The following is a 26834-nucleotide window of genomic DNA, read 5'->3' on the forward strand; positions in this document are numbered from 1 at the left end:
AGTTTAAAATACGGTCACGCTAAACAAATTTTTAGTTTGGTCACACTAAGAAGCAAGTGATTGTGTGTGTGTGTGTGTGTGAAAGAGTGAGTGTCATGTGCATCGGTGTGAGTGTGTGTGCATGTTAGTTAGCATATAATTTTATAATTTTAAACAAAAAGCCAAATGCATTAATATGTGTGGGTGTATATATGTGTCAATATGATTAATATTTAGGCATAGATGATGCACACAGATGACAAGCTTAATCAGATGCTGAAAAATAAAGAGCAAAAGGAGTAAAAGCTGAAAACATTCAACACTCAAATTGGTGGGTGACAGAGTCGGGTAACAAGAGAGCGACGGTGCAGGTGCAGGTGGGGGGCAGGTAAACCGTGAAACGGTAAGTGACTGATAAAGGTTTTTTGTTGTTGCGTTTTTTTGTTTAATTATTATCAAGCCCCAAAAAACGATAATTCCAATAGCATATATGTACATATATGTGTCACACTCTCTCTCACACTCCGCCTCCTTCTTCTACGTCCTCTGTTCATGTATCCCCTCTCTCTCACTCTGTCTCCCGCAGTATGTGCGTCTGTGGTGGACAGGAAATCAAGTCGAAGCACACACACGATAAATCAATTTAGTATTCCAAAGACGTGCCTGAAGAGATGGCCACTGGCAGTGGCAATGGCAGCGGAGGCAGCAGCAGCGGAACTGCCAGCACCAATCACCATCATAATAACCATCACCTCAGCATCGATATGCCAGAACATCGGAAACGGAATACCTTCACGAGCTATGTGGCACCGTTACCAGGAGATTTACGTTTAAACGAATGGAGCTTGCCCAGCGATCAGAGGGATGTGCACTTGGCGAAGCCACGTTTGCTGCTGGGCGAGCAAATAGTGGCCTCGGCACCAGCCTATATGTATTCACCCATTGATCCCATGGAGAGTGCGACAAGTTCAAGCAATTTACTTCACAAGGAGGCTACATTTGGCCTGCTAAGTGTTACAAATTTCAAATTGGCCTTTGTTCCATTACAAATGGCTCGACAGGCAGCCCCAAATTCATCTGCTTCAGCTGCCCCACTTTGTGATCTTTATCAGGAAAATACATATTTGGGACGAAATGAAATTACTCTCAATAATATTGATCAAATCTATACGGTGGCCGAATTGGGAAGAGCAGCCAGTGCCCTGCAAGCAGCGCGTATGACCAGCAGTCGACGGAAGAAGCTTGAACCGTTTAAGCAACAAACAATAAATGGACGCATTGCTGCCCTACACATTGTGTGCAAGAATTTTCGCCTACTAAAGTTTGCCTTCCAGCAGCAGGATTCGAAATTGAGTGGAGCCAGTGACTATGGCAAACTGATAGCCTCAGCTCTAAATCGCTTTGCCTATCCCACACGGCATGATCTTAGCTTCGCCTATGCTCATCGTGAGGCTTACTACTATTCCTCGCTGGGGGTAAGCGGTGTCAGCATGTATCAGACAAAGAATGACTGGGCACGGGAGTTAATTCGTTGCGGAGCCAGTGAGTGGCAAGTGGTGAGCAGTGCGAATGTTCCGCTCTTGCAGAATCCCCTGCAGGCGGGTAAATATACGGTACCGCCTCATTTTGTAATACCCAAATGCTGCAGCATCGAGAGATATTTGGACCTGTCGCGGGCGTTTTGTGATTCACGTGCAGCCTTTTGGGTCTATAGCTATGGCAGCAGTGGAGCCGCCTCCCTGGTCAGGCTGGCCGAATTGCAGCCAGCTGCTCAGCAAGATACCAAAGTGGAAAATATTATGCTAGAACTGGTACGCAAATGTGATGAACGAAAACAATTGAAATTGCTGCAATTGACCGATCGTTTGCCCAGCATTCAGGATGTTCAGCGTGCCTATCAGAAGCTGAGGCGTCTGTGTACACCGGAGACGCCAGAGAAATTTATGCTGCAGGATGACAAATATCTCGGACTATTGGAAAAGACTAATTGGTTGTTCTATGTCTCGCTTTGTTTACGCTTCTCAAGCGAAGCTGCTGCCACTCTAAGATCATCGATAACCTGTGTTCTCCAAGAGTCAAATGGCCGGGATTTATGCTGTGTCATAAGCAGTCTGACTCAATTGCAATTAGATCCATATTTTCGTAGCATCGATGGCTTCCAGTCGCTCATTCAAAAGGAATGGATTGCTCTCGAGCATCCATTTCAGCGTCGTTTGGGTCATGTCTATCCATTAAGTGCAGGCGCCAATGACCAGTTCCACGATAGCGAACAGAGTCCAGTATTCCTACTCTTTCTTGATTGTGTTTGGCAATTGTTGCAACAGTTTCCCGATGAATTCGAGTTCACTCAAACGTATTTGACCACGCTCTGGGATTCGTGTTTTATGCCCATATTCGATACCTTTCAATTTGATAATCAAGCTCAGCGTGCCCGAGCTGTAAAGGATGGACAATTGGTCTTACGTCCGGTTTGGGATTGGAGTGAACAATTCTCCGATAAGGATAAAATGTTCTTTAGCAATCCATTATATCAAAGGCAGCGAGCAAATGATATGGGAGCCTCTGGAGGTACGGGGGCAATCCATCGGGCTTGCGACGCTCGTTGGCTGTGGGTCATAAGCATGCGACATCATCGGCTATAACATCAACGCCAACGCGTTATACCATTAATCCTCAACTGTTTGCCACGCAATCGACAGTTCCGCAGGATCGTTTCCTAATGCCAGCTCATCGCATTTTCGACTTGGCCGTGTGGGATCAATGTTATTACCGTTGGCTGCCAGTTCTGGATATTCGAGGTGGCGGACAGCCTCAGGTAAGAGAAGCAATCTTATCAAAAGCTTTTAAAAATAGAAGCCCTGTTTCTTATCTCAAATTATTTAGTGTTTGTTTAATGTGTTGTGTTTATTTTTAATAATTATTTTTTAGGTTGATCTCTTCCATCGCCTACTGTTAAGCAACATAGCGAAGGTTCAGCGTTGTCTCGATCTGCAGAACTTTGATGAGCTACCCGATGCCTACTACGAAGCCATAGGGGAGGCGAAACCAAAAAGATCACCAATAGCCGCAACCGAGGATGATGTTGCCGATCCAGAGCCAATTGAGTATGTGGATGGTGTGGAACGTCGTCGGAAATCAATGCCGCCGCCACCATCGACACCTGCCAATGGCCTGCAAACTGCGGTTAATGGCCAATTGCAACTATCATCGCTCTCGTCATTCTTTCCCTTTGGCAATCCCATTGCTGGCGATGCTCCGCATCAGCTTTACGACATTCTAAGTAGCAGCAATGAACTGTTACTCGAAACCTCTTCCATACTGGACAAGTCATCTATTGTGTGAGCCTAGCTCGCTGCTCGCTAATTTGTTACTCATTACCCGCTACAAGTCACTAGCGAGCCGGAAAATGCCACGCGCACAACCTGTCGGAGGAGGAAACACTTGTTTTGATTTCAATAAAACTAAAATGAAACGCTGAACTCTAGATGTATTATACATAATCGAGCCTTTTTTATATACACCCATATATACATACATATATATATATATATATCACGTTAACACACTTTATTATTATTTACTAATAAGCAAAGTTTATCTACTATAAGTTATTTTTTTGTCCTGTTTTATTTACCAACTCCTATTACATACATATAAATATACCTACAAAAGTTGTTGGCATGGTTAATGTGCGACAAAAACAAGAAGAAAAAAAAACAATTATAAACGCTAAGCAATTTAATTATGTATATGTAAAACAAAGGAAACACCAACTAAACTAATTGATAAACAACAAAAACATGTATTATATTGTATCTAAAACAAAACTGTTTCCTTGATTGTTTAAATATCCAGACGAGAGAAACCGAATTTATTAGAATTGTGGGTCCGCAATTCGGAAACATTTTCGATTATTTTCGGATACCAATCTGAGTATTGGGATGGGGTCTTCGTATCACCACCAACTTGATCTACCATTCGATAATGATTGCCTTGATATAGAATTTCTATTTTTTTTTTTTAATTCACCTGGCAATACCCCAATACAGACTTCTGTCTCATCAGCTGTCCAGCCAGCACTTACTGACATCTGACCCCGTTAGACGTCAAATTGACAAATGCAATTACAGTTACAAGAAAAAAAAAAACAAAATTAATGAATACGAATGTCGTCAGAGCAGCAGGAACAGGAGGAATCGCCTCCAACAATTCGACGTGGACCGGCAATGCCATCAGAAGACATGATGCGGAACTCTATTGCCAGCAATCTTTCCCAGATATTGGTGAATATGAGAAATACGAATTATCAGCAACAATGCCGAGAAATCTTGCAGGTGGATGATTTGTCACAAGGAGCTTACAGCAAAATTCTGCATATACTAAAGCATATCGATGCAAAGCGCCCACATGCGGGCAAACGTGAGACTTAGTTCAATAGACTAAACGTTTTCTTTATGTACACACAAAAGTTTAATTTATCATTTAAAACAACAACTAATAATTAAAACGGCAACGGAAATTTCCGTTTACTTTGTTTTCTTTTGCTCTTCTTTGGCCTGTTCCGCCTGCAGGAGTTCAGAGATGATGCCAACTTTCTTAAGCTCTTCGATGAGGTCGCCGCTCTGATGCATTTGGAGGAGTATATCGCAGCCACCCACAAATTCACCATTGATGAAGACCTGGGGAATGGTAGGCCAGTCGGTGAAATCTTTAACGCCTGCAAAAGTTATAAAGGGATTAGCATGAAGCGGCATGTGGGCATTTCATCTTACCTTGACGCAGAGCTTCATTCTGTAGCACATCGTGAGCATCGTATTGTACGCCATGCATACGCATTATCTGGACCACAGCATTGCTGAATCCACAACGTGGTTGTTCGGGATTGCCCTTCATAAAAATGACCACTTTGTTGGTCCGCACCAGCTTATCTAGCGTTGCCTTGTCCACGGCAGCAGGTGCATTGTCCGCACTGTACCATCGATTTGTTGTTGCCGCTGCGGCCAGGTTAAAGCCATTATAGCTGCCCGACGTGGACCGGGATTTGTAGGTCTGTCGCAATACATTTACCCAAATTCGGTTCATTTTGTTTGAGTTTTCAGCGTTTGTCTAAAGTCTTATCTAATTTCTAATTATTTTTTGAAATGTACAATTAGAGATGACCGATATCTCACATCTGGATTTACTATCGATATTCTGGTCATAGGTGGCCAGTTCGATAGGTCCACCGCAAGGTGGCAGCTCTACGCGAGAGTGGGAGATTTGAATTTTAACTCAACAAATCTTTGAAACTATTGTAAGTTTATACAGTTATTGAAAAAAAAAAACCACAGGCAAAAATTGTCGTATATAAAAATTGAATATTTTATAATCAAACATTTCAATTCAATTATTATTCATTATTCTCAATTGCTTAATTAACATAATGATTTTTCAATACCAAAGTTTTTGCTCTCTGTAGCGTGTGGCAATAAGTTTTTCGCCCACGCTTGAAGCTGAAAAGTGACATCTGCTTGTCGGCCGCCCATGCGCAAATAAACAAAATAATTTTGTTCAGTCTTAACTCAACTGTGTGACAGTGTGGACTTGAATAAAACTAGACGTAATGAACTTGTTTTCATTGATCATAAATGGGGTTTTACTTGCCTTAATATGCGTCAGCATTGAAGCCAAACCATCACCCATGTTGTATAAACGTAATCCTGACGAGAAATACGAAGCCGGTTAGTCACAGTTAGATCAACATTAATTCCAACTCCAAACTAGTCAACGACACCAACAGCTACTTCCCAATCCCACACACTGGTTTACTCTTTTGCATTTTGTTTCCAGACCTAGTCGCTGTCTCGTCAACAGTCATACCACTAACTGTGCTCGAGATTAGCTACGGCGTGGGCGGTAAACCCAGTGAGGCCTATAAGGCAGCTTATCTACGTAAGTTGCGTAAACAGGTGCTCCAACGAGCCAGTAATAATAATAACCAGCAAGAAGAAGATGACCAAACTGTGCCCATTGTGGTATCAGTTCCAGCTCCAGATTCAGCTCCTAGTGATGCCGATGCCCTAATTACTGGTAACCAAACGTACAGTTAGTCCCCCATAGAAACGAATTTAAGTTGTACTTTCCCAATCACAGTGAAATCGCAACATACGAAGGCCCAAGTCAAGGCTGTCTAAAGCAAGAAAGAGAGCTTACCTCTGGATGGTGAAATGAGGTGAGGCGAGGTGCGTCGCTGATGTCATGGCGAATTGTTAAAAAAAAAAAAAAAATAAAACAGCAACAGCAACTCAATGTCTTCGTATTAGTCTTAGATCTAACAAAGTGGGCGTGGATGTAGTGCAAGATGGTCAAGATTTGTAGCATCATTTCCTGGAAGGAAGTACAAGTTTCTCTCCCCCCGTGTGTGTGTGTGTGTGTGTGTGTGTGTGTGTCTTCTCAATAAAATCAAATCAAATCGTTTTGGCAATACGATTTAATGAGACAACAAGAGGCTAAAAGATAATTCTTGCTCCTTGTTCATTCTTTTGTTGATGCCATTGTTATGTCCCAGTGGTGGCCGCATGCTTGTGTGTGTGAGTGTGTGTCTGTCTGTGAGCAGCAGAGAAAGGGGCGTGGTTGTTCCTCGAAATTATTATTAAATCAAACAATAGTGACAACAATAACAACAAACGAAATCACTTCAACAGTCTCTGAGAAAATCTAAGGAAAAACAGGACACAAGAACAACAAACCCAAAAAAAAAAAAAAACAACGAACAACCTAATTGAATTTATCATTTTATCTTTCGCTCATTTTTCTTTCTTGCCCCGCTCATGTTGGCCATTCTGCTCTTGACCAATAAAAACCATTTGATTGATTGTTCAAAATTGTAGCAGAACAATTTTCATCTTCTTTATGATATAATCAATATAATTTGAAATTTAATAACCGACGATCTTATCACATTTCTTTAAGGGTATTAGCAAAATCTCTCAACTATATACATATCTACTGAAAGATAATTTAAGCTAAAGAAAATAAATTGTAAGTTGAGAAGACTAATAGTCTAAGACTGTAAATACAAAATACGTGAAACTGGGCTCCAAATTGTTAAATATCCCAAATCGATTTGAGAGAATCTGAAAATGAAGTTGCCAAAAGTGAACTGAATACAAACTGAGAAGTTGTGTTGTATACTTCAGTGAACTAATTAATTGAAGTTGGACAAAATCATTGTGTACCTCAAGGGCGTAGTTAGGTGCAAGTAAAAGGGGTGTGCGCTGCCATTTCCCCCAGTTTGAATCTTGGCTACGCTTTCAGTGTACTTCATTTGCCTATGACAATAATATGTATGAATGATAGAATCGGATTAATAATTAGTTGAACAATTCTTGGAATAATATTCAAGTAAATATAAATGATTAAGATGCAATGTCCTTACCTACATTCTATCTTCTAGGAACAGGCGTTGTGTATTTAAATTAAATACGTGCCTCTGGGAAATGCATAAAGACAGAAATAGTTAGCCTGTCATGCACATTTCATTCTGGTTAATCAGAATAGCAAAACTAGTAAGTATTCGTTATGTATATCTGCGTATGTGTGTGTTAGTTAGGTGTTTGGGTGTGGGTTTCGGTGTATGGGAAAGACAGAGGTAAGTGGTGAATAGTCTGGAAGCATAGCATACTTTCGAGCGCCAATCTTCTGCAACTGACAACCTTGTCCTTGTCGTCATCGAATGAGAGCAAAACAACAACAACAAAAAAAGCAAAAAAAAGAAAACAAGAAATAGCAGCCAAAAGACTTTCTAGCATTGACAGGAATAGAAGCAAAGGCGCTAACCATGAGGATGAAGATGATGATGATGATGATGTCGTTGATGGAGGAGAAGAAGATACATGAAACCATTTTCAATCAGCAATCACGCAAACAACAAAGAGAAAAACATAAGGACTAAGCCTCAACTCACGTGAATTTTGAAATGATAAACTGACTGACTGACTAGATGACTTGCTGGCCAGTTGGCTAGCGCCTAAATGGCTGGCAGGCAAACAGCCAGGCAGGCAGTCAGTCAAGCAAGCAAGCTTGTTGTATGTTTGCCTAGCACGCACATGTGCCAAAGGCCAGTGGGATCATAAGTCCTTGTCAGGTCCTGCACAATCAGTTTATGTTTGCTTTTTTTCTTTCCTTATCTTGCTCTCTCACACTCTCCCTTTCTTCTTGGTTTTATGATTTCTCTACTATAGTGTTACTTTATGAATGCTTGAAGTTAACATTATCCGAAAACTAAATTGAATCCAGATATAGTTCTTGGCAAATATACGATTTTTGACATTCATTTATATGGCTGTCAACACACGTTCAAAATCTTGTAATGTTTTCGAATGAGTTGCGAATATCTTTCAGTCAGTCTTTGGAATAGCTGAGTTCGGAAGAATATTGTGGTTAAAACTTTTTGTGGCCTACTTTTAGGGAAAATTTTGTTATCTTGCAGAATCTTTCTTAAACTCTTCAAAGCTTTAAGCCAATGAAAACACTTTGACAATAGAGGAATACAATTCAGATGTAGACTTCCAGGTTTAAATTCTCTTTTCAATAACAGTTTATATAACAAAGTTTTCTTGTTTATGTATATCGATATCTTTTAAATGTTGTGTCAACATGACACTTGGAAAATAGGGAATTATATAGTTAAAAAAAAACATATGATTTAAGTTGTTTTCGAGCCATGTAAAATGAAGAGTTTGGTAAAGAAACTGATGAAAATTTTTGTCTGTAGACGTGTGTACTTGCGATGTCAAGCTCGGTACGAGCCTTTTGTCATTGTATTTGAGTGTGTGTGTGTGTAGAAGTGTAAACTGCATGTAAATGATGTTGTCATTGCTCTCACTTCATCGGTTGTGCCCCGTTGCTTCAGCCATTGCTCTTCACACCAGTCCAAACGTTTTCCCCCTTTTCAGCACTTACTTCATTTGGCATGCCAATGTTTTTGCTTGCCTTTTAAATTTGATTTCTATTGTTGCCATTGCCTCCAGCAACAAAAATGTTTGATCTGTACACACACACACATACCAGAAATTTCTATAAATAAATTGAATATGTTGAAAGATTTCATTTATTTCATTCAACCGAAACAAAAAGAGAACTTCTAATAGGAACATTTCCAATTTGATATCCACTCAATTTGGATACAAGCATATTGTACTTGAATCAGGAATTGTCATTGAACAAACCGTACGAGTCCTTGCGACACAGGAAAAATTCCTGGCAATCATGACATAGAAAAACTTAAAATCATTATTTAAAATGAAAACTTTCTAATTTTCATCAAAATTTGTATTTGATTATATTCTTTGATAGGCATCACATTTCTGATTTAGATTAGTTTGATATCGTGCTGACATTTGAGATTTCAATTTGAATATATTGAGATTTTCAGTTAGAAACGGTAAATTATTTCTCCCTGTGTAGAAGTTCACTTCCATTTTCCATCAAAATCAAATGCAAATAAATCTAATCTGTCTAGCTTCTAGGGAATCTGCTTTCATTCCCTACGCCCCTGGCCCTTGTAAAACCCAGTCTCTGCCTCCTGCCCCCTGCCCATGACACTGTGTCTATTTTGGTTTCTGTCTCCGTTCCAGTAATCGAATGTCAAATTTGCTTAACGCCAAATTATGATTTCAATTTTTATCTCCATGCGAATGAGAAAAAGCCAGAATTGGCTAATGGAGCATAGTCGTAACCCATGAAACTCCCCTTGCTCCTTACATACATATCTTTCGGTTCGGGGACTGCCACGCCCAATGGTTGCCCTTCTGGTCGTATCATCCTAATTGCAAATCAAATGCATTTTGATATTGTTATTATGCTTGAAGGTTTTGTTATTTTTGTGTGTTGTGTATTTTATGTTGTTGTTGTTGTTGTTTGTTTGCCTATGCAAATATTTCTGAGGATGATAAGGAAGATGAAGATGAAGACGACGATGATGATGATGATGATGAGGAGGATAATATGGAGAATATGTCGAGAAGTGGTAGATGGCATGGGGCAGATAAGGGAAAGAGACACCTAATTGACGCACGTCCTGTTTGGGCTTTTTGGTTTCCTAGTGACTTGAGCACAAATCAATGATGTGGAAAATTACTTTAAACGTGGTCATCAAATGATTTCTCAAGTCAACCAGCTCTGGCTCGTCTCTGGATGATGCCAATAATGATGATGATGATGATGATTCTCGTGCAGGATGCTGAACCCAATGATGATGACCCTGGCCTGGCCCCGAAGTAACCATGCATGAGTTTCTGTGTCCCAAAGACAGAGAGAAAAAGTATGCGAAAAAGTGAAAGGGAAAAGGAGAGAGAGATAGAGAGAGAGAGAGAGCGAGCGATTAAGAGAGAAAGAGGGCAACCAAAAATGCTTTTTTGTACAACGCCCAAAAGGAAGCAACAAAATACAAAAAAAAAAAAAAAAAATACATAAAAAATGGGCAAAAAGGAATAGGAAATTTGTTTTAAACGCTTCGAATTCTACCAAACTATGATGATGATGATGATGATAATGATGTTCCTGCTGCTGCTGCCGCTGCTCTCTTTCAGCCAATGTGCAAATGTTTGTGTGTGCGTGTGAGTGTGGGTGTGTTTAGCGAGTTCCCTTTGATATGAGCGTTCTTCTAGGCAAAGCAAAGAAGGAAGGCATAAAAATGCTCTTTAGACTTTACAAACCTGCCGTCAGAATAGAGCAGAGTTACAATAAAATCTGCGTTAGGCAAACAACGCTTACCAAACACAACCAGCCACCCATCTGCACACCCACCTACACACACACACACATACACATACACACACACTTTTAGAGACAGTTGGTTAAAACAATGCAAACAAAATTTGCATGCCAAACGAAAATTTGAAATGCGAAGTAGAAATAAACTGTGCCACGCCCTCTCGCATCTCTGTTCATTAAGAGACACCTCTTAAACTGTAATTAATCGAATTTCAAGTAAATCACAATAAATCCATTAAGAACTTTTTCGGTTTTCTTACACTCAAACCATTTCATTATCACCCCTCAAAGCCACTATGTATGTGGGTAGCTCCCGCCTTTTTCTCTAACACCAGCGATCTAACACCCATATATTTACCCCCACCCCATAATTATATCTCCCTCCCCCTCTCCCCGCACACAACATTTGCCAAACTCAACTTCGACACATTCAAATCTAATCAAGGAACGCGCCTTGTACCATCTTCTTATGCGGGAAACGCTTGAGTGGGGGAAAAAATGTAGCTGCGTTTTTACAGCCAATTTATTAATTTGCCAACTTAGGGAGTAGGCCCAGAGACAGAGCCAAAGACAGTGGCAAAGACAGAGCACAGTAGGAGAGACAGTGGCAACAGCAGAGTCAAAGCCAAAGCCACAAAACGTTTACATGCTCAGAAACAGGCAAAAGCCAACAGAAATCCTACAAAAAGAAGAAAGAAAAACGAAAAAAAAAAAACAGCAAATGCAAAACGAAAACAGAAAACGCCGAAAACCCCAAAAACCGAGACAACATCAACGACAGCCAACGAAGCCAAATACTAATATGCACAGAAAGGAAACTACGGCTGCACAGTGGTTACAAAACTTGCAAATTAATAAGTTGTTCAATAGGAATTTCAGCCAAACTTAGACCGTTTTCTTAATTGTTCTTTACCTTTTCGCTTAATCTCGCTGTGATTCCCAACTAGTTCAAGCGTTGAAGTAGCAGCCTTATAAGAAATAAGGCGTATCGAATGTTAGGCACTAACGACCTACGAAATTTGTACTGAAATAGTACTTACGAATTATGTAGCATAGTTTTTGGGGCAGTCGAATTTTCAAGTTATTCTCGTCTCTATTTTTCTGAGTCTTAATTTTAGCTAATTTCAAAAAGATTTGTCTTAAAAAAAAAAAAATGAATCAAGAACTTAAGGGTGGTAAATTGGGTTCATTATAATATCCATAGACTCGAGACATTTTTACACTTTACTACATTTTTGAAAGTTGAGAGAGCAACAACCAACTGTTGGCTACTTCTATTACAATTATGTGTAATGGATACGTGTTAGGCGGTTATTACATACAAAGTCGGGAACTTGTCAGGCTATTTATCATTTAAATATATATTTCACAAAATTGAACTTTTTCCCTTGGGCTTAGCGTCACTGTTGTAGACGATAATGATGATGACGACGACGACTACGACTACGATGGTTGGTGTAATGGGAGGATGGGGCGGGGAGTAGGCGGCGGCCTCTTAGCTTCAAGTTTAATATGTAGGAGGTCTTGGGTTTGGACTAAGTAAGTGCGAGTCTGTGACTTTGCCCGCCCGACTGAGCTCGACTCGGGTGGGACAGAACTGCCGAGGCTCGCAGGCAAGTAGTATTTTTTTGCCTCTGCCTCTGCATGCTGCGCAGGCCAAAGAAGGGAGGACGCCGCAAAGGATTCAATTAAGAAAACTTTGCAAAGACAAAGTGCGCACAATCAAAACAAATCAACACGTGGTTTTTCCTAACACATTCGGGCTTGGCATGGCCTGGCCTGGCGTGGCCTGTGCCAGTCCTGGCCACAAGGAGCAGCAGGAGCAGCAGCAGTTCGGTTGAGGGCGACCAAAGGCCCGGAATGGATGCTGTCGCTGTTCTGTCTGGCGCAGAAGCAGAAGATGAAATAGCTACAACCTTGCCAGATTGTTGAAACTTCCTCTTTGAATAAAGCGAAGAACTGAATTCGTTTTATTTAAACTATTCTGATGGAAAGGAAGATATTTGTCAAGAGAAATTTACATTTTAGTTATAGTCAGCAGAAATATACAGTTAAAGATTTTTGAATTAATTATTAAGTCAGAATGGCTATGAAAACAACTCCTTTTGAAAATTTCAGTTATAGTTTTCCAAAAATTGTAACTATCTGGCAAGACGGATTGCGATAAATGAGTGGAAAAGCAATAACAAAAAATGGGTTTGGCTATGAGGCAGATGTAAAGACGCTGAGAGATAGACAGAGAAAGCAAGAGAGAAATAGAACGAGAGAGATGATAAAGAAAGCGAGAGAGATACAGATAAGAGAGAGAGAGAGAGAGAAAGTAAAAAAAAGAGCATAGATGTTTGACGCAAAGTTAAATCGGTTATATTACGTATACGCAACGAAGGCATCGCATGGGCTATATGAGGGCGTGTTGCAGGCCTCTTTGACGCAAGCCGATGATGTTGCTGATGATAATGACGTTGCTGTTGCCGAAACGAAAACCGACTCTAAAACGGAATCTCTCCTTTGACATTGACAGAGGCTGCCATTGCCAGTGTGTGTAAGCGAGAGCAAGAGACAGAGACAGAGAGTCGAAAAGAGAAATTCTCTCTCATTCTCCGACAAACAGACACACGGACACACATACATTGTAAATTTCGTAATCAGCATTCAGAGTTGCCTCCTTGGCATCGGCCTGATGTCTGATGCTGATGCTCTAACTCTGCCAGTGCCACAGTGTTACACAGTGCCACAGCCACAGCCACAGCCACTGACACTCTGGCACACACACACTGACTGTGTTCCCCACTTTTGGGCTAACTGTTGTGCTTTGGGGTCCCGGGTTGGCAGTGCCATTTGGTTGCTCAACGCATTCACTCCGTCGAGCGCGCATTTCGCTAACGGTTCACACGATAATAACACAAAACAGACAGAAAAAAGAAATATATATTAAATAATATAATTAAACATATTCAAAAAAAAAAAAAAAAAAATAACATAACAATATAATAATAATATACAAATAATAAAAGTAAAAATGTCAAACAAAAAATATTGAAATACAAAATAGTCAAGAACAAAAAATATTAAACATAATTCCAACCGAAAGCAGTTCGCGTTAGACGCCAAAATTGACGACTCCGATGACACCGAGTCTACTTGGTCATTAACTCTAGGTTATAGCCAAGAACTGACTCGCCCCACCCCTAACCATTGAGCTTGACCAAACCAAACCATAGCAAACCGAACTAAACGAACTGATCAACTAACGAACTGACCAACTGACCAACTGGCGACGACGGCGACGACGACGACGACGACAACGACAACGACAACGACGACGGAGACGGCGGCAACAACCACGAACAACCAAAAGTGTAGGCCAGCCAAGTGAACGTAAGCAAATGTCTAACGAGCAATCCCCCCAATCGTATCCTTATACCGCATACCCCCGCATTCCACACAGTTTTCTACAAGTTTTTTGTTTCATTTTGTTAACAAAAACAATAAGAAGGAAAAAACAAATTCAAAGAACAAATTAAAAAGGGAAAAAATTAAATATGTAACTAAAAACAATTCTTAAAGAAAAATATAGAAATTCAGTTTTTTGTAATTTTTTTTTTTTTTGGGCGTGTGAGTGTGTGTGTGTGTGTTAGTGCTTGTGTGTGTGTGTGTGTGTGTGTGATGCTGCGTCGTCGTTGTCGTTGTCGTCGTCGTTGCTGTGCGTGTCTTTGAATTTTTGGGTGTGGACTTGTGTTCATGTTACAGTTTCAGTTTTATGTTGCTGGTTCGTTTTCGTTTTTTCTTTTTCCTTATTCCTTAGTCTCAGCCTCATCCCCCGGCTCCAGTCCTTGTCCACAATCTATCCTAAACACGTACACACAAAGACACACAAGCACATATTATACGCACTTACTGGTTTTTATCCTCAGGCTTCAGTCATAGAAACAAAATTTATTGTAATAGAATAATAATCATTAACAAAAAGTGCACCCAAAGCATTTCTTGATGTATTTTGTTTTTGTTCAAGTGAAATGAGAAAAGTGAGCAAAAAAAATAACAAAAATAACAACAGAGCGATGAAAAAAAGTGAAATGAAAACTTTAGCCAACTTGCAAACTACTACACACACACACACACACACATACACAAAGACACCGACGCACAGCCTCTAAAAATTCACCGACCCTGTCACATTAGGTCCTCATGTCCCAATTCCAGCATTGCCCTTCGACCCACATTTTAGTTAGTCAAGCAACGCCTAGATGTATGCAATGGGTTTTCGTTTGTTTTTGGCGCTCCCTTCATTATTATAAAATTTTGCGCTAATTTGCCATAACAACAAGAAAAACAACAAAAACAATGGCAGCATCACTGAGAATGAAGGCCATAAGAAAAAAAAATACAAAAAAAAAATTTATATATATATATGTACGTATGCCCGTTGAAAGATGTGATGAAAAGCAGCCTTGAGTTGGCTTTTGGCGCGTTTTCTTTCTTCTATTTAGTCTTTCGAATTGCATATTGCAAGTGGGACAACAGCAGCAACAACAACAAAAACAACCTCAGCATCAACATCAGCAACAACAACAACAAGAACAATAACAACAGCAACCTGACTTATTTACTTTGGCTTAAAGCGTTAACAGACCGAAACTAAGACTACAAAAGTTTATAATCAGTTTTTGGCCAACAAAATTTGTTGTATAATCATTATGTGTGTGTGTGTGTGTGTGTGGGGGGGGTATCTTTGTCTATGTGTATCTGTGCACAAGCACTTAAACAAAGAAACTTTCAAAAGTTGTTAATTAATATATAAAAAAGTTAAGACTATGTCGTCGAAACTATTATAGATTAAGCTGAAAAAACAAAAAACACTTGAGGCGATGTTGTTTATGCCAGTGAATTGAAATAAATTTTCCAAGAAAACTTCAAGTTAATTAAAAGGACGCGCCATAACTTACAGAGAACCAAAAGGAATAAAAAAACTACTCATTTCGGGAAGAATTACTTTGTAGATTAGTCGGATAGATGAGGAATTGGCAATAAAATAGTTCTACACCAAATGCTGACGATTCCCTCGACAAGACCGATTAGTACAAGCTTCATAGAAATGGCTAAAAGGCATTCGGGATAAAGAAGGTTGTAATCAGAGAAAAACTATGCACAAATTTTAGTAGTTAGTAAAGTTTTTTAAAGATGGGAAATATAACTTCTCAACTAGGTAAGGCTTTAAAAAGTATTGCAATTTTTACTTAATGAAAAAAAGAATACACGACAAAAACCAGGAAAGAGAAAAAAATTGTATGAGAAAATTGGCAAATAAAAGAAATGAAAGAAGCTGAAAGTAGAGTTGTTGCAGCCATGCAAAAGCAGATCGTAAACTTTTGTTTCCACACACACACACACACACATACAGATGGGGATTCGTGCATGTTGCCACATTTGCATTTTCTTAATGGTGGTTAAAGTGTTGGCCTAGACGGGGTTAAACGGAGAAGCAGAGGAATTGAAAGAAAGAAGAAATACGAAACTTTTGTTGCCGAAACTTTGTAGCGTACACACACACACAGAGATACACATACACACGGAGAGAGAGACAACGACCAGCAAACACTTACTTGAAGTTTTGATCAAATGAATTAAGTCGATGTAGGTAAATACTTGGACTTGGTCGCTTGCCAAATCAAACAAAGAAAAGAGGCTAAAATAACAATGACAACAGGTATTGCCCGCCATGGCAATCATATGCATTAAGGGTTAAGGTGATGGAGGTCCAGAGAGGTCGTGTCAAATTAGACAACAAAATTCCTCATTTTAGGGCAATCTGCCTTCTTCGTTCGTTTGCCTTCTTCATTTTCATCCTTTTACTAACAAGGCTAACACCAATGATGACGATAAAGCACGAAAGGCAAGACAAGCGAGAGAAGCGAGAGAGAAAGCCACCCAAATAAATAAATAAATTGCATTTTTTTTTTTGCTGTTGTTGTCGTTGTTGTCGTTGTTTTTGTGTTTTGTGTGGACATTAACTGGTTTTTGGTGGTGGGCGTGGTCCGAAATATAAGGATAAGCACGTGAATGAGAGCCAGCAGGACTAAGGTTGTAGCTTGTGGTACGAAAAGTAAATAACTGTCAAAGAAGAACGAGTCGTGATGGCAAAAAGCTGAGAGCGGAGAAGATGAACCCTTTTTTTTCTCGCTTCCTTCGCTTTTTATTTTTCTTTCCTTCTTGTTGTTGTTTTTTTGATTTTGTCCTAGTGCCGGTCATTTTTGGTCCCCCTCTCCCATTACACTGAACAAAAAACGATAAAGAAAGTCAAGTTAGTCTATGGGGGAATTGGCCTTAAATTTCCATCTTCTTCTTCTTCTGTCAATGGGCTACCTAATATGGCAAAATGTATTTTCTTCCCTCTGTGTGTAGTGTTTGCTCTGTGCTTAAGTCTAGAAAAAAAGAAAGAAAAGCAAAAAAAAAAAAGCTTGAGAAGCCCAAACAAAAGTCATAAACAAAAGGCAAACAATAAACACACAGAGTGAAAAATGAGAAGAGGAAGATGTAAAAAGAGATGGGTGGGAGTATGTATATCGCTTTCCCTCTCTCTCTCTCTCTCTTCCTCCCTTCTACATCCTCTTTATACCGTTGATGATAATGCCATTGTTGTCTCACCCCTCACAATGCAACATTTTCAATCAAAAGTTTAATACGCCGTGAATTCATTACACGTCCGATGAAACGACGAACTAGCCATAGCCCTAGTCCAAAAAGAGACAGACAGAGGCCAAGCGTGATATGGAGAAGGAGAGAGAGAGAGAGAGAAAGTGAGGAGAAGGAGAGGACAAGGAGAAGCGTTGGTAGAACACCAAGAAAGGAGATTCCTGTTATTTGGTTTTTCATAAGATAAAATTTATTGCTGCCGTCATGTACAAAAAGCAGTGAAACACATGTACACATATACAAACAAAGAAACACACAAACACACACACACACACACTGACAGAAACACATAGACAAGACAGACAAGAAGAAGACATTTTACGGCTGGCCTAACACATGTGAGTTACGTTAAGTTGAGTCGAATGAGTATGGAGAATCCAGAGGGAACCCAGAGAAAGGGAGTCTAAGAAGAAGTGCGAGGGCTCGTGAAAGGCTCGTGACCTTCTACGTCTTTGGCGGCCAACTGCATTTGGTTGTTGTTTGTTTCTATGCCTACAATCCGGCTAGGAAAAGTAATCACTCTTTTGTCCCCGGCACACGCTCACACACACACACAGAGGGAGAGCGAGAGAGAGAGAGACATTGACATACTGACACACACACACCCACCTACAGACACACACACACACACACGCATATCTCTACTTATTGACAGCCCAGGCAGTTAAGTGGCAAAACACAGTTTAAGCCAAAGCCAGAACCGAAACGAGACGCAACGCAACGCAACGACCGACAAATTATAAGCCAAAGCTTCTTCAGACCTCCGAAGAGAAAAACGAGACGAGAAGTTGAAGCCGATGTGAACTTCCACCGAACTTCCCCAACTTGATTCCCTTTAACCCCTAAACAGACCGACAACATGCTGACGTATGTAACGCACACTCATACACACAATCATACACACACACACATAGACATAGAGAAAGGCAAAAGACTCTGGTCCCAAACCATTTATAAGCCTTAAGCTGCGATATTTGATGATGACAGAAGAAGATGAAGAAGAAACCGCACCCAAGCCTAAAGACATGCACACACACACACACACACTCATATCTATGGGCACATTTATATGTATATGTTTATATATATAAAACTAACAAAGAATAGCCCATATGTAATAATCATAATCATCATAATGGCAACGGAATGAGAATATACAATACAAAATCAACGCATAAGAGCATATTTAAAGAGCCACACCCATCATGCACACCCTTAAACACACACACACACACACACAGAGACGCACATATACATAGATCCTATATATGTATTAGTTCCAAATCCAATTTTAAATTTTAAATACATTTAAAGCTCACCAGCTGCATTTGACAATAAAATTAAAACTCAAACAAGCAGACAGAGAAAAGCATTTAAAAATCAAAGTGAAAAGTTCTCGAGTGCTGAGTGCCTGAATGCTGAGGTAGTTGGGGTAGGTAGAATAGAAGCATATCCATATATACAGTCCTACATACATACGTATGTACATATGTATATGTATGCCCGGTCGTATATGCGATTATGCGAGCTAATGCCACATTTAATTTATAAAAATAAAAAAAAAAGAAAACGAGAGAAAAAATGTTGACTTCAATTGAATTCAAGTGAAAAGGCAACTCGTTCGGAAGGCAACAGCATAAACAACAAGAACAACGATAACAAGTGCCACCTGTGTGTGCATACAGACACATATATGCATACATACACTTACAACAACACACACACACACAGTAAATACATATATGTGTATGGGGTTTCACCACTTGATGCACTGTGGTAAACATTTTCTTTTTTCCATCTTTTTTTTTTTTTTTACTTGTCGGTATTGAGCTAGCCCAATATTTGTAGTATACTTTTAAGGGCATCGAAAGCATAAAATAAGAGAAAATTCATTTTCTGTCCATTCATTCATTCACACTTAAAACCCGTATTAAAATATAATGAGAATTGAAGGCAACTTATAAGTTATAGAAAATATGAGAGCCATTAAATGAAAGAAAAACGATGAAAAAAAACAACAGAAGAAGATTGATTAGTCGAAAGATCGATGAGGCTGAAAAAAAGAGAAGTGAAAATGATGGAATCTAAATTAGAATTTAAGTAAAAACAAAATAACAGCAGGAGGGAGGAGGCCAGATGCAGCAATTAGAACAAGAGGAAACAACAAAGAGACAACCGCCGAAGAAGTTGAGGTTAAGCTTAAGTTTGGTCAGATTCCAATGTTTTATATTAATTAAATTGCTCCACTGTTCCGGTCGTAACAAATTAGTAACGGAAACGGAAAACGTCAACGACAACGACTGCTGCTGTTGTTGTTGTTGTTGTTGTGGCTGCTGTTGCGCACGTGTATGTGTCTGCGTCTGTGTGTGAATGTGTATGTGTATGTGTCTGTGTCTGTGTCTGTGTGTTTGTTCGTGTATATTTCTCTACATTAATTTACAACAACTGTGACTCTCTCTCCCCTCTTTCTGTTCATTCCCGGTTGCCCGTTTTGCTTCATGGTTAAAATTAGCAATGCGCAACAACGGCAGCAGCAACAACAACAACAACAACAACAACAACCATTACAATAACTCCTTAGGGGCGAGGCGAGGCGAGGTCGCGGATAGCAAAAAGTAACATAAATATAAAATAAAAGAAACAAAACAACAGCAAAAGAGAAAATTGTTTCTTTGAACCCAATCCATCCACCAAAATAAATACAAATAATTAAACAAAAAATAAAACGAAACGAATAAAAGAAAACGAAGAAATACAATAAGTATAACAACAACAACAACAACAAGTAAATCATAAATGAAATGAAAAGGCTGCGCAAAAACCAAACTAAACTGAAACCAACAACAACAACAACCTTAGTAAAAACCCAAATTTAATTAAATTAAATTAAATCGAACAAGAAAAAAAAACCCATCCCCCATCCCTCCCAAACAAAAAAAAAATATACAAACGAAAAACACGAAAGGAACACAAAGCGGCAATTTAGGACGACAAGGCGAAACAAAGGGAAACAGCAGCTGCTGCTGCTGCTGCTGCTACTGCCAATAGAAAAATGGTTGAATTAATGCGTCCAGCTGTGAAGGAGCTGAAAAAAAATTGCAAAAACAAAGTGAAACTGAAATGCAAAGGAAACGCTAGCCATCAAACGGAGAATGTCGAGAGCAGCAACAGCAATAGCCGGATATTGTATAGAAAGGGAGCAACAATGTCATTGTCGTCGTCGTCGTCGTCGTCATCGTCATCGTCAACAACACTATCAACATCATTGCCAGGAACATCGGCAACAAGAGTCGGCATCAGTTTGGAGCAAAGGCAAATCATCATTCAAAACAACAACAACAACAGCAGTAGCAACAATAAGATGACAGCAGCAATATTAACAACATTACCAACAGCAACAATCACAAGAACAACTACAACTACAACTAGATCAGCAACAGCAACAGCAACAACTACCACTGCCAGCAATAGGAGCAATACAAAAGCATTCCCCACATTAGCATCCACAACAACGGCAAGTTGTTGCCGCCAACAACAACAACACCACCACCAACAGGAACAACAACAACAGCTGCTTGTCTATTGCCTATTGTGCATTTTCCTCATTGCGGTAACACAAAAATTGCCAACGGCCAATGGCCTACGTCTCACCAATGGCGGCAGCAGCCTCAGCAAGGGCTCATCCGCCAACAAGGAGCAACTGAACATCGGCCTTATCGCACCGCACACAAATTTTGGTAAACGGGAATACCTGCGCAGCATTAACAATGCTGTAACCGGACTAACTAAAACCCGCGGCGCGAAATTAACCTTCCTCAAGGACTATTCATTTGAGCAAAAGAATATACACTTTGACATGATGTCGCTGACACCAAGTCCGACGGGTAAGTAAATCATTTCATTCCACATGCCCATTTAGCGCCGAAAAATTTGTTTCTTTTGTCTCCCTCTCTCTCTCTCTCTCTCTCTCTCACCTGTCTCTGTTTGAATTAAATATTTAAATATAGACATTTTGATTAACAACCGACTTGGATATACTCTTGAAAAAAGATATATCACAGGACACAAATAAAACCAAAAAAAAAAGGAGTCTATTCTTGTCAAAGAAAAAGACACACAAATGTTGTATAGAAATTTAATCCACTTGCCAAAAAAAATGAACAAATATACTTTTATTGTGAAGAGTATAAAAAATAACTGGAAGCAATTTTCCTTGGTTGATGCGGTAACAACAAGCGGCAGACTCGGTGTTGGTCTTGGTTTCTGTTCCGGACTGAGTCTCTGTTTCTGCCTCTCTCATTTTGTGGTCGTTGTCGGTGGTGGAGTCGATGAGATAGGAGATTGGGGGTTGGCAGCCTCAGCTCAGGATTTGGTGGCCCACCCATGGTGTGGTATCTGCGTATTGCAGGCAACTGCCCAGGTAGGCATTTAATTGCGTGCAGATTTTTAATGAACATTCATTCTGAGCTACTTAAACGCTTAAGCGGTCATTTGGCGAAGCATTCAAGAAACATCAGCCATGTTGCCCCCCACGATTCTCGCCTCCCAACCCACCCGAAATCCTCTTGTGATTCGTCTTGGATTTCTTGTTCTCTGACCCTTCGGCAAAATATAAATGTGGAAAAAAAAACAACACCTGGTAATCTAGGATTTCAAGACTTGTAATTTTTTCGTGCCACATTTGCATTGTTTCCCGCCCCCCTAAAAGTAGGCAAATAAAAAATGTTTTTATTTCTCACAGGCCAAGGAGAAAAGAAAAAGGAAAAAAAACACAAAATAAGGTTATAAAACGTAAAATTCTTGTTAACTCAGCCTTAACTAGGTCCATCGTAGTGTTCCCTTGAAAGTGTTGCTTAAAAAGTAAAGCTTCTTTTATATCATGTCCATGTTAAATGAGTTCAATGTTCAAATCGTTTGGACAAAAGCAAAGCTTTAAGTCTGACATTCTCTTTTTAAGATATATTTGCCTAAATTGCAGCCATCTAGAGTGACAAAAAATGATTGAAAGTAGTTTTTAAAGAAAACCATAAAATTATATTCTTTTGTCAAGCTTCTGTGGCGTCCTTAGTCTATAAAACTAAAGCAATTTGTCTCATCACTTTTCGAAATTAGCTAAACTCAGTTTGTCATTTTGTTGTATGTTCTGGCACTTTAGTTTTTGTTGAAATTTTAGTTAAATTGGTTTCAAAACATGCACAGACACACACACACACACACACACACACACACACACACTAGAAAGCTAACTATATTATATCTTGTTATGTCTAAACTCTGTTCCACCTCTTAAGTTGGCCAAAACTAAATGGAAATTGAACTCGGCAAAAGTTTTGCGTTTCTCATAATTTTCCACTATTTGATTTTGGAAATGGTTTGACCCAACAAACTCACACATACACACATACATACATACAGACATATACACGTAAAACTTACTAACTAACTGCAAGACAAAACTCTGAAAATTGAACAAGTTTTGGCAAATGAAATTTTATGTAAATTGTATAACTAATCCGATTTGAGGCGTTATGTGCGTTAGTGAATGATTTCGATCATGTGAGTATGGTGAATACAAGAAAACATTTCAAGTGTATTCAAAATGTTTGAATAAATATTTCTGCATGCCAATTACAAATTGCATTCCCCTTTCTCACTCTCACTATCACTTGTTCTCTCTGTCTTTTGGAATGCAATCAGAAAATCGCATCTATTCAAAGTGAATGGTAGACGACCCACCCAAGATGTGTACTGAGATTGCCACATGAACAAATGGGGATGGGTGATGGAGACGGGTCATGTGTGGAGTGAGATGGGTGGGTTAACATGAAAAAGGAAAAATATAATATATATTATGAAATATGAGGTAAATGGTCGGAAAATGCTTGAGGGAAATGTAAGGGAAATACCTGCCACAACAAACACGAAGACTGATTGCCATGACAAGCATTGACGATGGCTCCTTCTCCTTTTCTGCCAGCTCTCCTCTATTCATCGTCCATTGCCCATTCGCTACTTCTCAGTCAGCTAGTCAGTCATGTGAATGAATGGTGAATGTTTTTCGTTTTTATTTTATTTTTTCCCACCCGGGCTCCGCCCCCCCCCCCCATTCCCCTCTTTTGGAGTATGTCAACCATATTGAAATTTCATTTTACATTTCACATTTTAGTACATATTTCTATTCCTTCATGGTCTCTGTGCTCTCAGCTCTTTGCTCCACAATCTATTAAAGCAACCAGCACAAATTGTTGCTGTATAAATTGATAAAGTAAACACACATACTCACATATGTACATCACACACACACACACACACACATACGCATTCAAATAGACAGTAGCGGGAATCGGTTGGTTAGGGCAAACAAAACCGAAAACGAAATTTAGATGATGTTTAAATGTTTATTGTGGCATATCCTTGAAAGCAAGGGACTACCATACATACATATATGTATGTGTCTGTGTGCATGTGCGTCTGCCTGTGTGTGTGTGTACGCAAATTACAAAACATAACAAATGTCTGTCTACTGATTGCCAAACCAAACTCAACCTCTCTACATACATCCATATGTCCCTCAGTTGGGAATTTATAATGGTTATAGCCGGGAAAGCGGCGGCAACGGCCCAAAAATAGGGTATATCGAATTAGTTGACAGAAAGAGACAGAGCTGGAGAGAGGGAGAAAGATGCAGAAGCGACAGAGTGGCTCCTCTCTACAATTATTATCTGAAAGGCACATACATATATCCATGTACATACATACATACATACATATGCGAATATGTGAAACGAATTTTCTTCATTTATTTGCATAATTTTGCGAAAATCCAAAGAGGAAAAATTAAAGGCCTTTTTGAAGAAAAAAAAAAAAAATGGCAAGAGAAATTTTCTTTCATTCATTTCATACAGAATCCAGTTGGTTATTATCATAAATCAATGACTTCAGGGGCAAATTGTTATAGAAACAATTTGTTATTCAATGCACATTTATTTTTTATATCCTCCTGTTATATCCTTTTATATCAATAATCTCTGATTTCGATTGACTAGGGGAATGGAGCTTTAATGCAATTAAAAAGACGATTATCATTATCAACTAAGGTCACTTTTGGGAATTGTCTATTAATTACTTTTGCATTTGAATTTCAAGTCCATGGGAAAATTGGTAAAATTGGATAGAATCCTTATTCATATTAAGTATTATTATTATTATTATTATTGTTGATGTTGCGTGTCTAGGATATGTTTGTAGTCGTGCAGCTGGGATTTGCACGGATTTTTAACACTGCCACAGATGGAGCACAATACGACTGTTACGAGTGCCAAACAATAAGCGCGCCTATACACACACACACACACACACATATGTATACATATACGTATGTTTGCTCCTCTCTGTCTATGTGTTTCTGTTTCTTTTTCTGTTTCTGTTTCTATTTCCCCTCCATACGTTGGCAGTTTGTTCCCATGTCGGTTACTTTTGGTTTGCCTTGATTGCTTGTATCCATGACTGAGTTTGAGTTTGAATCGAGTTCCTTCTATTGTACCCAAATCAAATCTTGTTCCTCTTCATCTGTTTCCTGTGCCAGCTCCGTTGCCAGCAGCCGAAAAGTTTTCATTTGGTTCATTTGAAAAGAAATTGTACAATAATTGTATGGAAATTGAATGGAATTCGATTTTGTGGTCTCACATCTTTGGCATTGTCATTTTGTGTCTGACTTGAAGCATTGTGTGTCATCGAAAATCGAATCAGAATTACGAATACCATGGTTAGGCAACAGAGAGGTCTTGCTCTTGCTCTTGGTCTTGGTCTCGGTCTTGATCTTGGGAAATGGTTAAGTCAACAATGGCGGCGACCTTCTACCGCCTGACTTTGCCTTCACTTGACTTCAATGGAAAAGTGTGATGGAGCCACAAAGCAAATAGTTGAAAATCCATTTTACATGATGTTCAATTGTGGACATTATCGTTTCAACAGAAATTCTAAAATTCCATTCTAACCATTCCCAATGTAGTGTATGTATGTGTGGAGAAAGTAATTTAAGCCGAAGATAAAATTATATTACTTTAACACATTATCATTGGGGCCTAGACACAACAAACGTTACACTTGACCAGACCGAACCAAACCGAGCCAGACGAGGGTCACAATTGGCCTGGCGCATGGGCGAATGACATAAAAATGAAATTCTAAAGGTCTTGCATGAGTGTCTACTATGTGTCTTTGTGTGTTTAGGGGTGTGCGGGTGGATGTGGATGTTCTCCCCTTTTGTCTCCTCTGCCTAACCATAAACTTTGATGACCTGATTATCGAGTTTGGCTCATTTGTGGTGGGCAAAAAAAAAAAAAATGTTAAAGGGCGGGTCAAAATTGAGCTTTGGGAACCAAACGCTTACCATTGTTATGTATCCTCTATATACACATGGCCAAAATGAACGAAACAAAATGAGGCCAACTAATCGAAAACGTTCTCAGCTAATACTTAAAATAGTCAATGACCAAAAAGCATTGGAAAAGCAAAATAAAATCATTCAAATGAGTAACAAAGCAATTGTATTAGATTAAAAATTGTTCATTATTAACTCAATTTCAATTTTAATTTCTTTACTATGGGGCAAACTTCTAATTGTGGTGCTTTTTCCCCATGGTTTCATCTATTATTCTTGTGTGAAATGTATTTGTGTTTTCCATTTTTTGATCTCAGTTTTCTCTCAGTGTTGGTATCTTTTGTATAAATGGCATTTTATCTATCATTAGCGTTATCAAGTTTCCCCAGCTAATTTGCAATTATTACATAACTCAATAATTGCAAGAATAGCAGCAGAGACAGCAGAGACGACAATATCAGATAATTGAGTGTCCTGTGCATTGAACCGAATACCGTAAATTTCCCATTTTCTTTTATACTTTCTTTCTTCATCTGTGCTGGTCCTTTGCTGGCCTTCTCCTTTACATTGCCCACCCACATTCTGTTTTGATTGTGCCTTCAGTTTCGGTTTCGCCTCGAAAAACAATTTGCCATAAATTGAGCTGCACTTTGTGTTGTTGCTGTTGTTGATGTTGTTGCTGCTGCTGCTGGTGATGTTGCTGCCGTGCCATTGCTATTGTCAAGCGGCATGCCCAATAATCACAATATAAATTGCACTACTATTATTATTACGGTTATTGTGATATTTGCCATGTGATTGTTGTGTGTGTGTGTGTTCCTTTATTTCTGTGCCATTTACTTTGGTTTATTGGCCTAAGACTAATTCAGCAGAAATCAAAAGATCTGTATACAGAAAGAAAACAGCGAAAGAGAGAGAGAGAGAGAGAGAGAAAGAGGGGGAAAAGGAGATGGCAACACACTCTAAAAATTTACTTTTGAAAGAGAAATTGAAACTCCACGAAACCATCATCAAAACTTTTATA

General features: G+C 39.2%; 4 protein-coding genes across 4 annotated transcripts in view; 3 read left to right on the forward strand and 1 right to left on the reverse strand.

The window, feature by feature from the left end:
* The first annotated feature begins 77 nt into the window (after nt 1-77).
* On the forward strand, nt 78-3778 carry LOC137573288 (myotubularin-related protein 10-B). The gene is given in 4 exon segments (XM_068285182.1): nt 78-382; nt 566-2564; nt 2567-2794; nt 2908-3778. Coding segments are annotated over 3 exon segments (2556 nt in total). The 5' UTR covers nt 78-382; nt 566-650; the 3' UTR covers nt 3322-3778.
* Nucleotides 3779-4425: 647 nt separating this feature from the next.
* Grx5 (Glutaredoxin 5) lies at nt 4426-5139 on the reverse strand. The gene is made up of 2 exons (XM_068285146.1): nt 4752-5139; nt 4426-4696 (listed from the first exon to the last, which is right to left on the reverse strand). Exons 1-2 carry the CDS (start codon nt 5059-5061, stop codon nt 4506-4508), a joined length of 501 nt encoding a protein of 166 aa, XP_068141247.1. The 5' UTR covers nt 5062-5139; the 3' UTR covers nt 4426-4505.
* Nucleotides 5140-5550: 411 nt separating this feature from the next.
* LOC137573425 (uncharacterized) lies at nt 5551-6242 on the forward strand. The gene is made up of 3 exons (XM_068285361.1): nt 5551-5699; nt 5809-6048; nt 6112-6242. The coding sequence occupies exons 1-3, from the start codon at nt 5582-5584 to the stop codon at nt 6150-6152; spliced, it is 399 nt and encodes a 132-aa protein (XP_068141462.1). The 5' UTR covers nt 5551-5581; the 3' UTR covers nt 6153-6242.
* A 7253-nt stretch (nt 6243-13495) lies between these two features.
* Nmdar2 (NMDA receptor 2) overlaps nt 13496-26834 on the forward strand; it is a 36282-nt gene continuing 22943 nt past the window's right edge. The window contains 3 exon segments of the mRNA XM_068285123.1: nt 13496-14112; nt 18742-18859; nt 19940-21311. Coding sequence (XP_068141224.1) covers nt 20480-21311 — 832 coding nt within the window. The 5' untranslated portion in view covers nt 13496-14112; nt 18742-18859; nt 19940-20479.

This window comes from Drosophila tropicalis, unplaced genomic scaffold, assembly GCF_018151085.1.
Source record: "Drosophila tropicalis isolate 14030-0801.00 unplaced genomic scaffold, ASM1815108v1 contig_4, whole genome shotgun sequence".
Classification (NCBI taxonomy): domain Eukaryota; kingdom Metazoa; phylum Arthropoda; class Insecta; order Diptera; family Drosophilidae; genus Drosophila; species Drosophila tropicalis.

Coding starts and splice junctions, on each gene's coding strand:
- Grx5 (XM_068285146.1), bottom strand. CDS start 5,061: ATGAACCGAATTTGGGTAAATGTATTGCGACAGACCTACAAATCCCGG. Junction 4,697..4,751: donor GAATGAAGCTCTGCGTCAAG/GTAAGATGAAAT, acceptor TAACTTTTGCAG/GCGTTAAAGATTTCACCGAC.
- LOC137573425 (XM_068285361.1), top strand. CDS start 5,582: ATGAACTTGTTTTCATTGATCATAAATGGGGTTTTACTTGCCTTAATA. Junction 5,700..5,808: donor TGACGAGAAATACGAAGCCG/GTTAGTCACAGT, acceptor TTTTGTTTCCAG/ACCTAGTCGCTGTCTCGTCA. Junction 6,049..6,111: donor TGCCGATGCCCTAATTACTG/GTAACCAAACGT, acceptor TCCCAATCACAG/TGAAATCGCAACATACGAAG.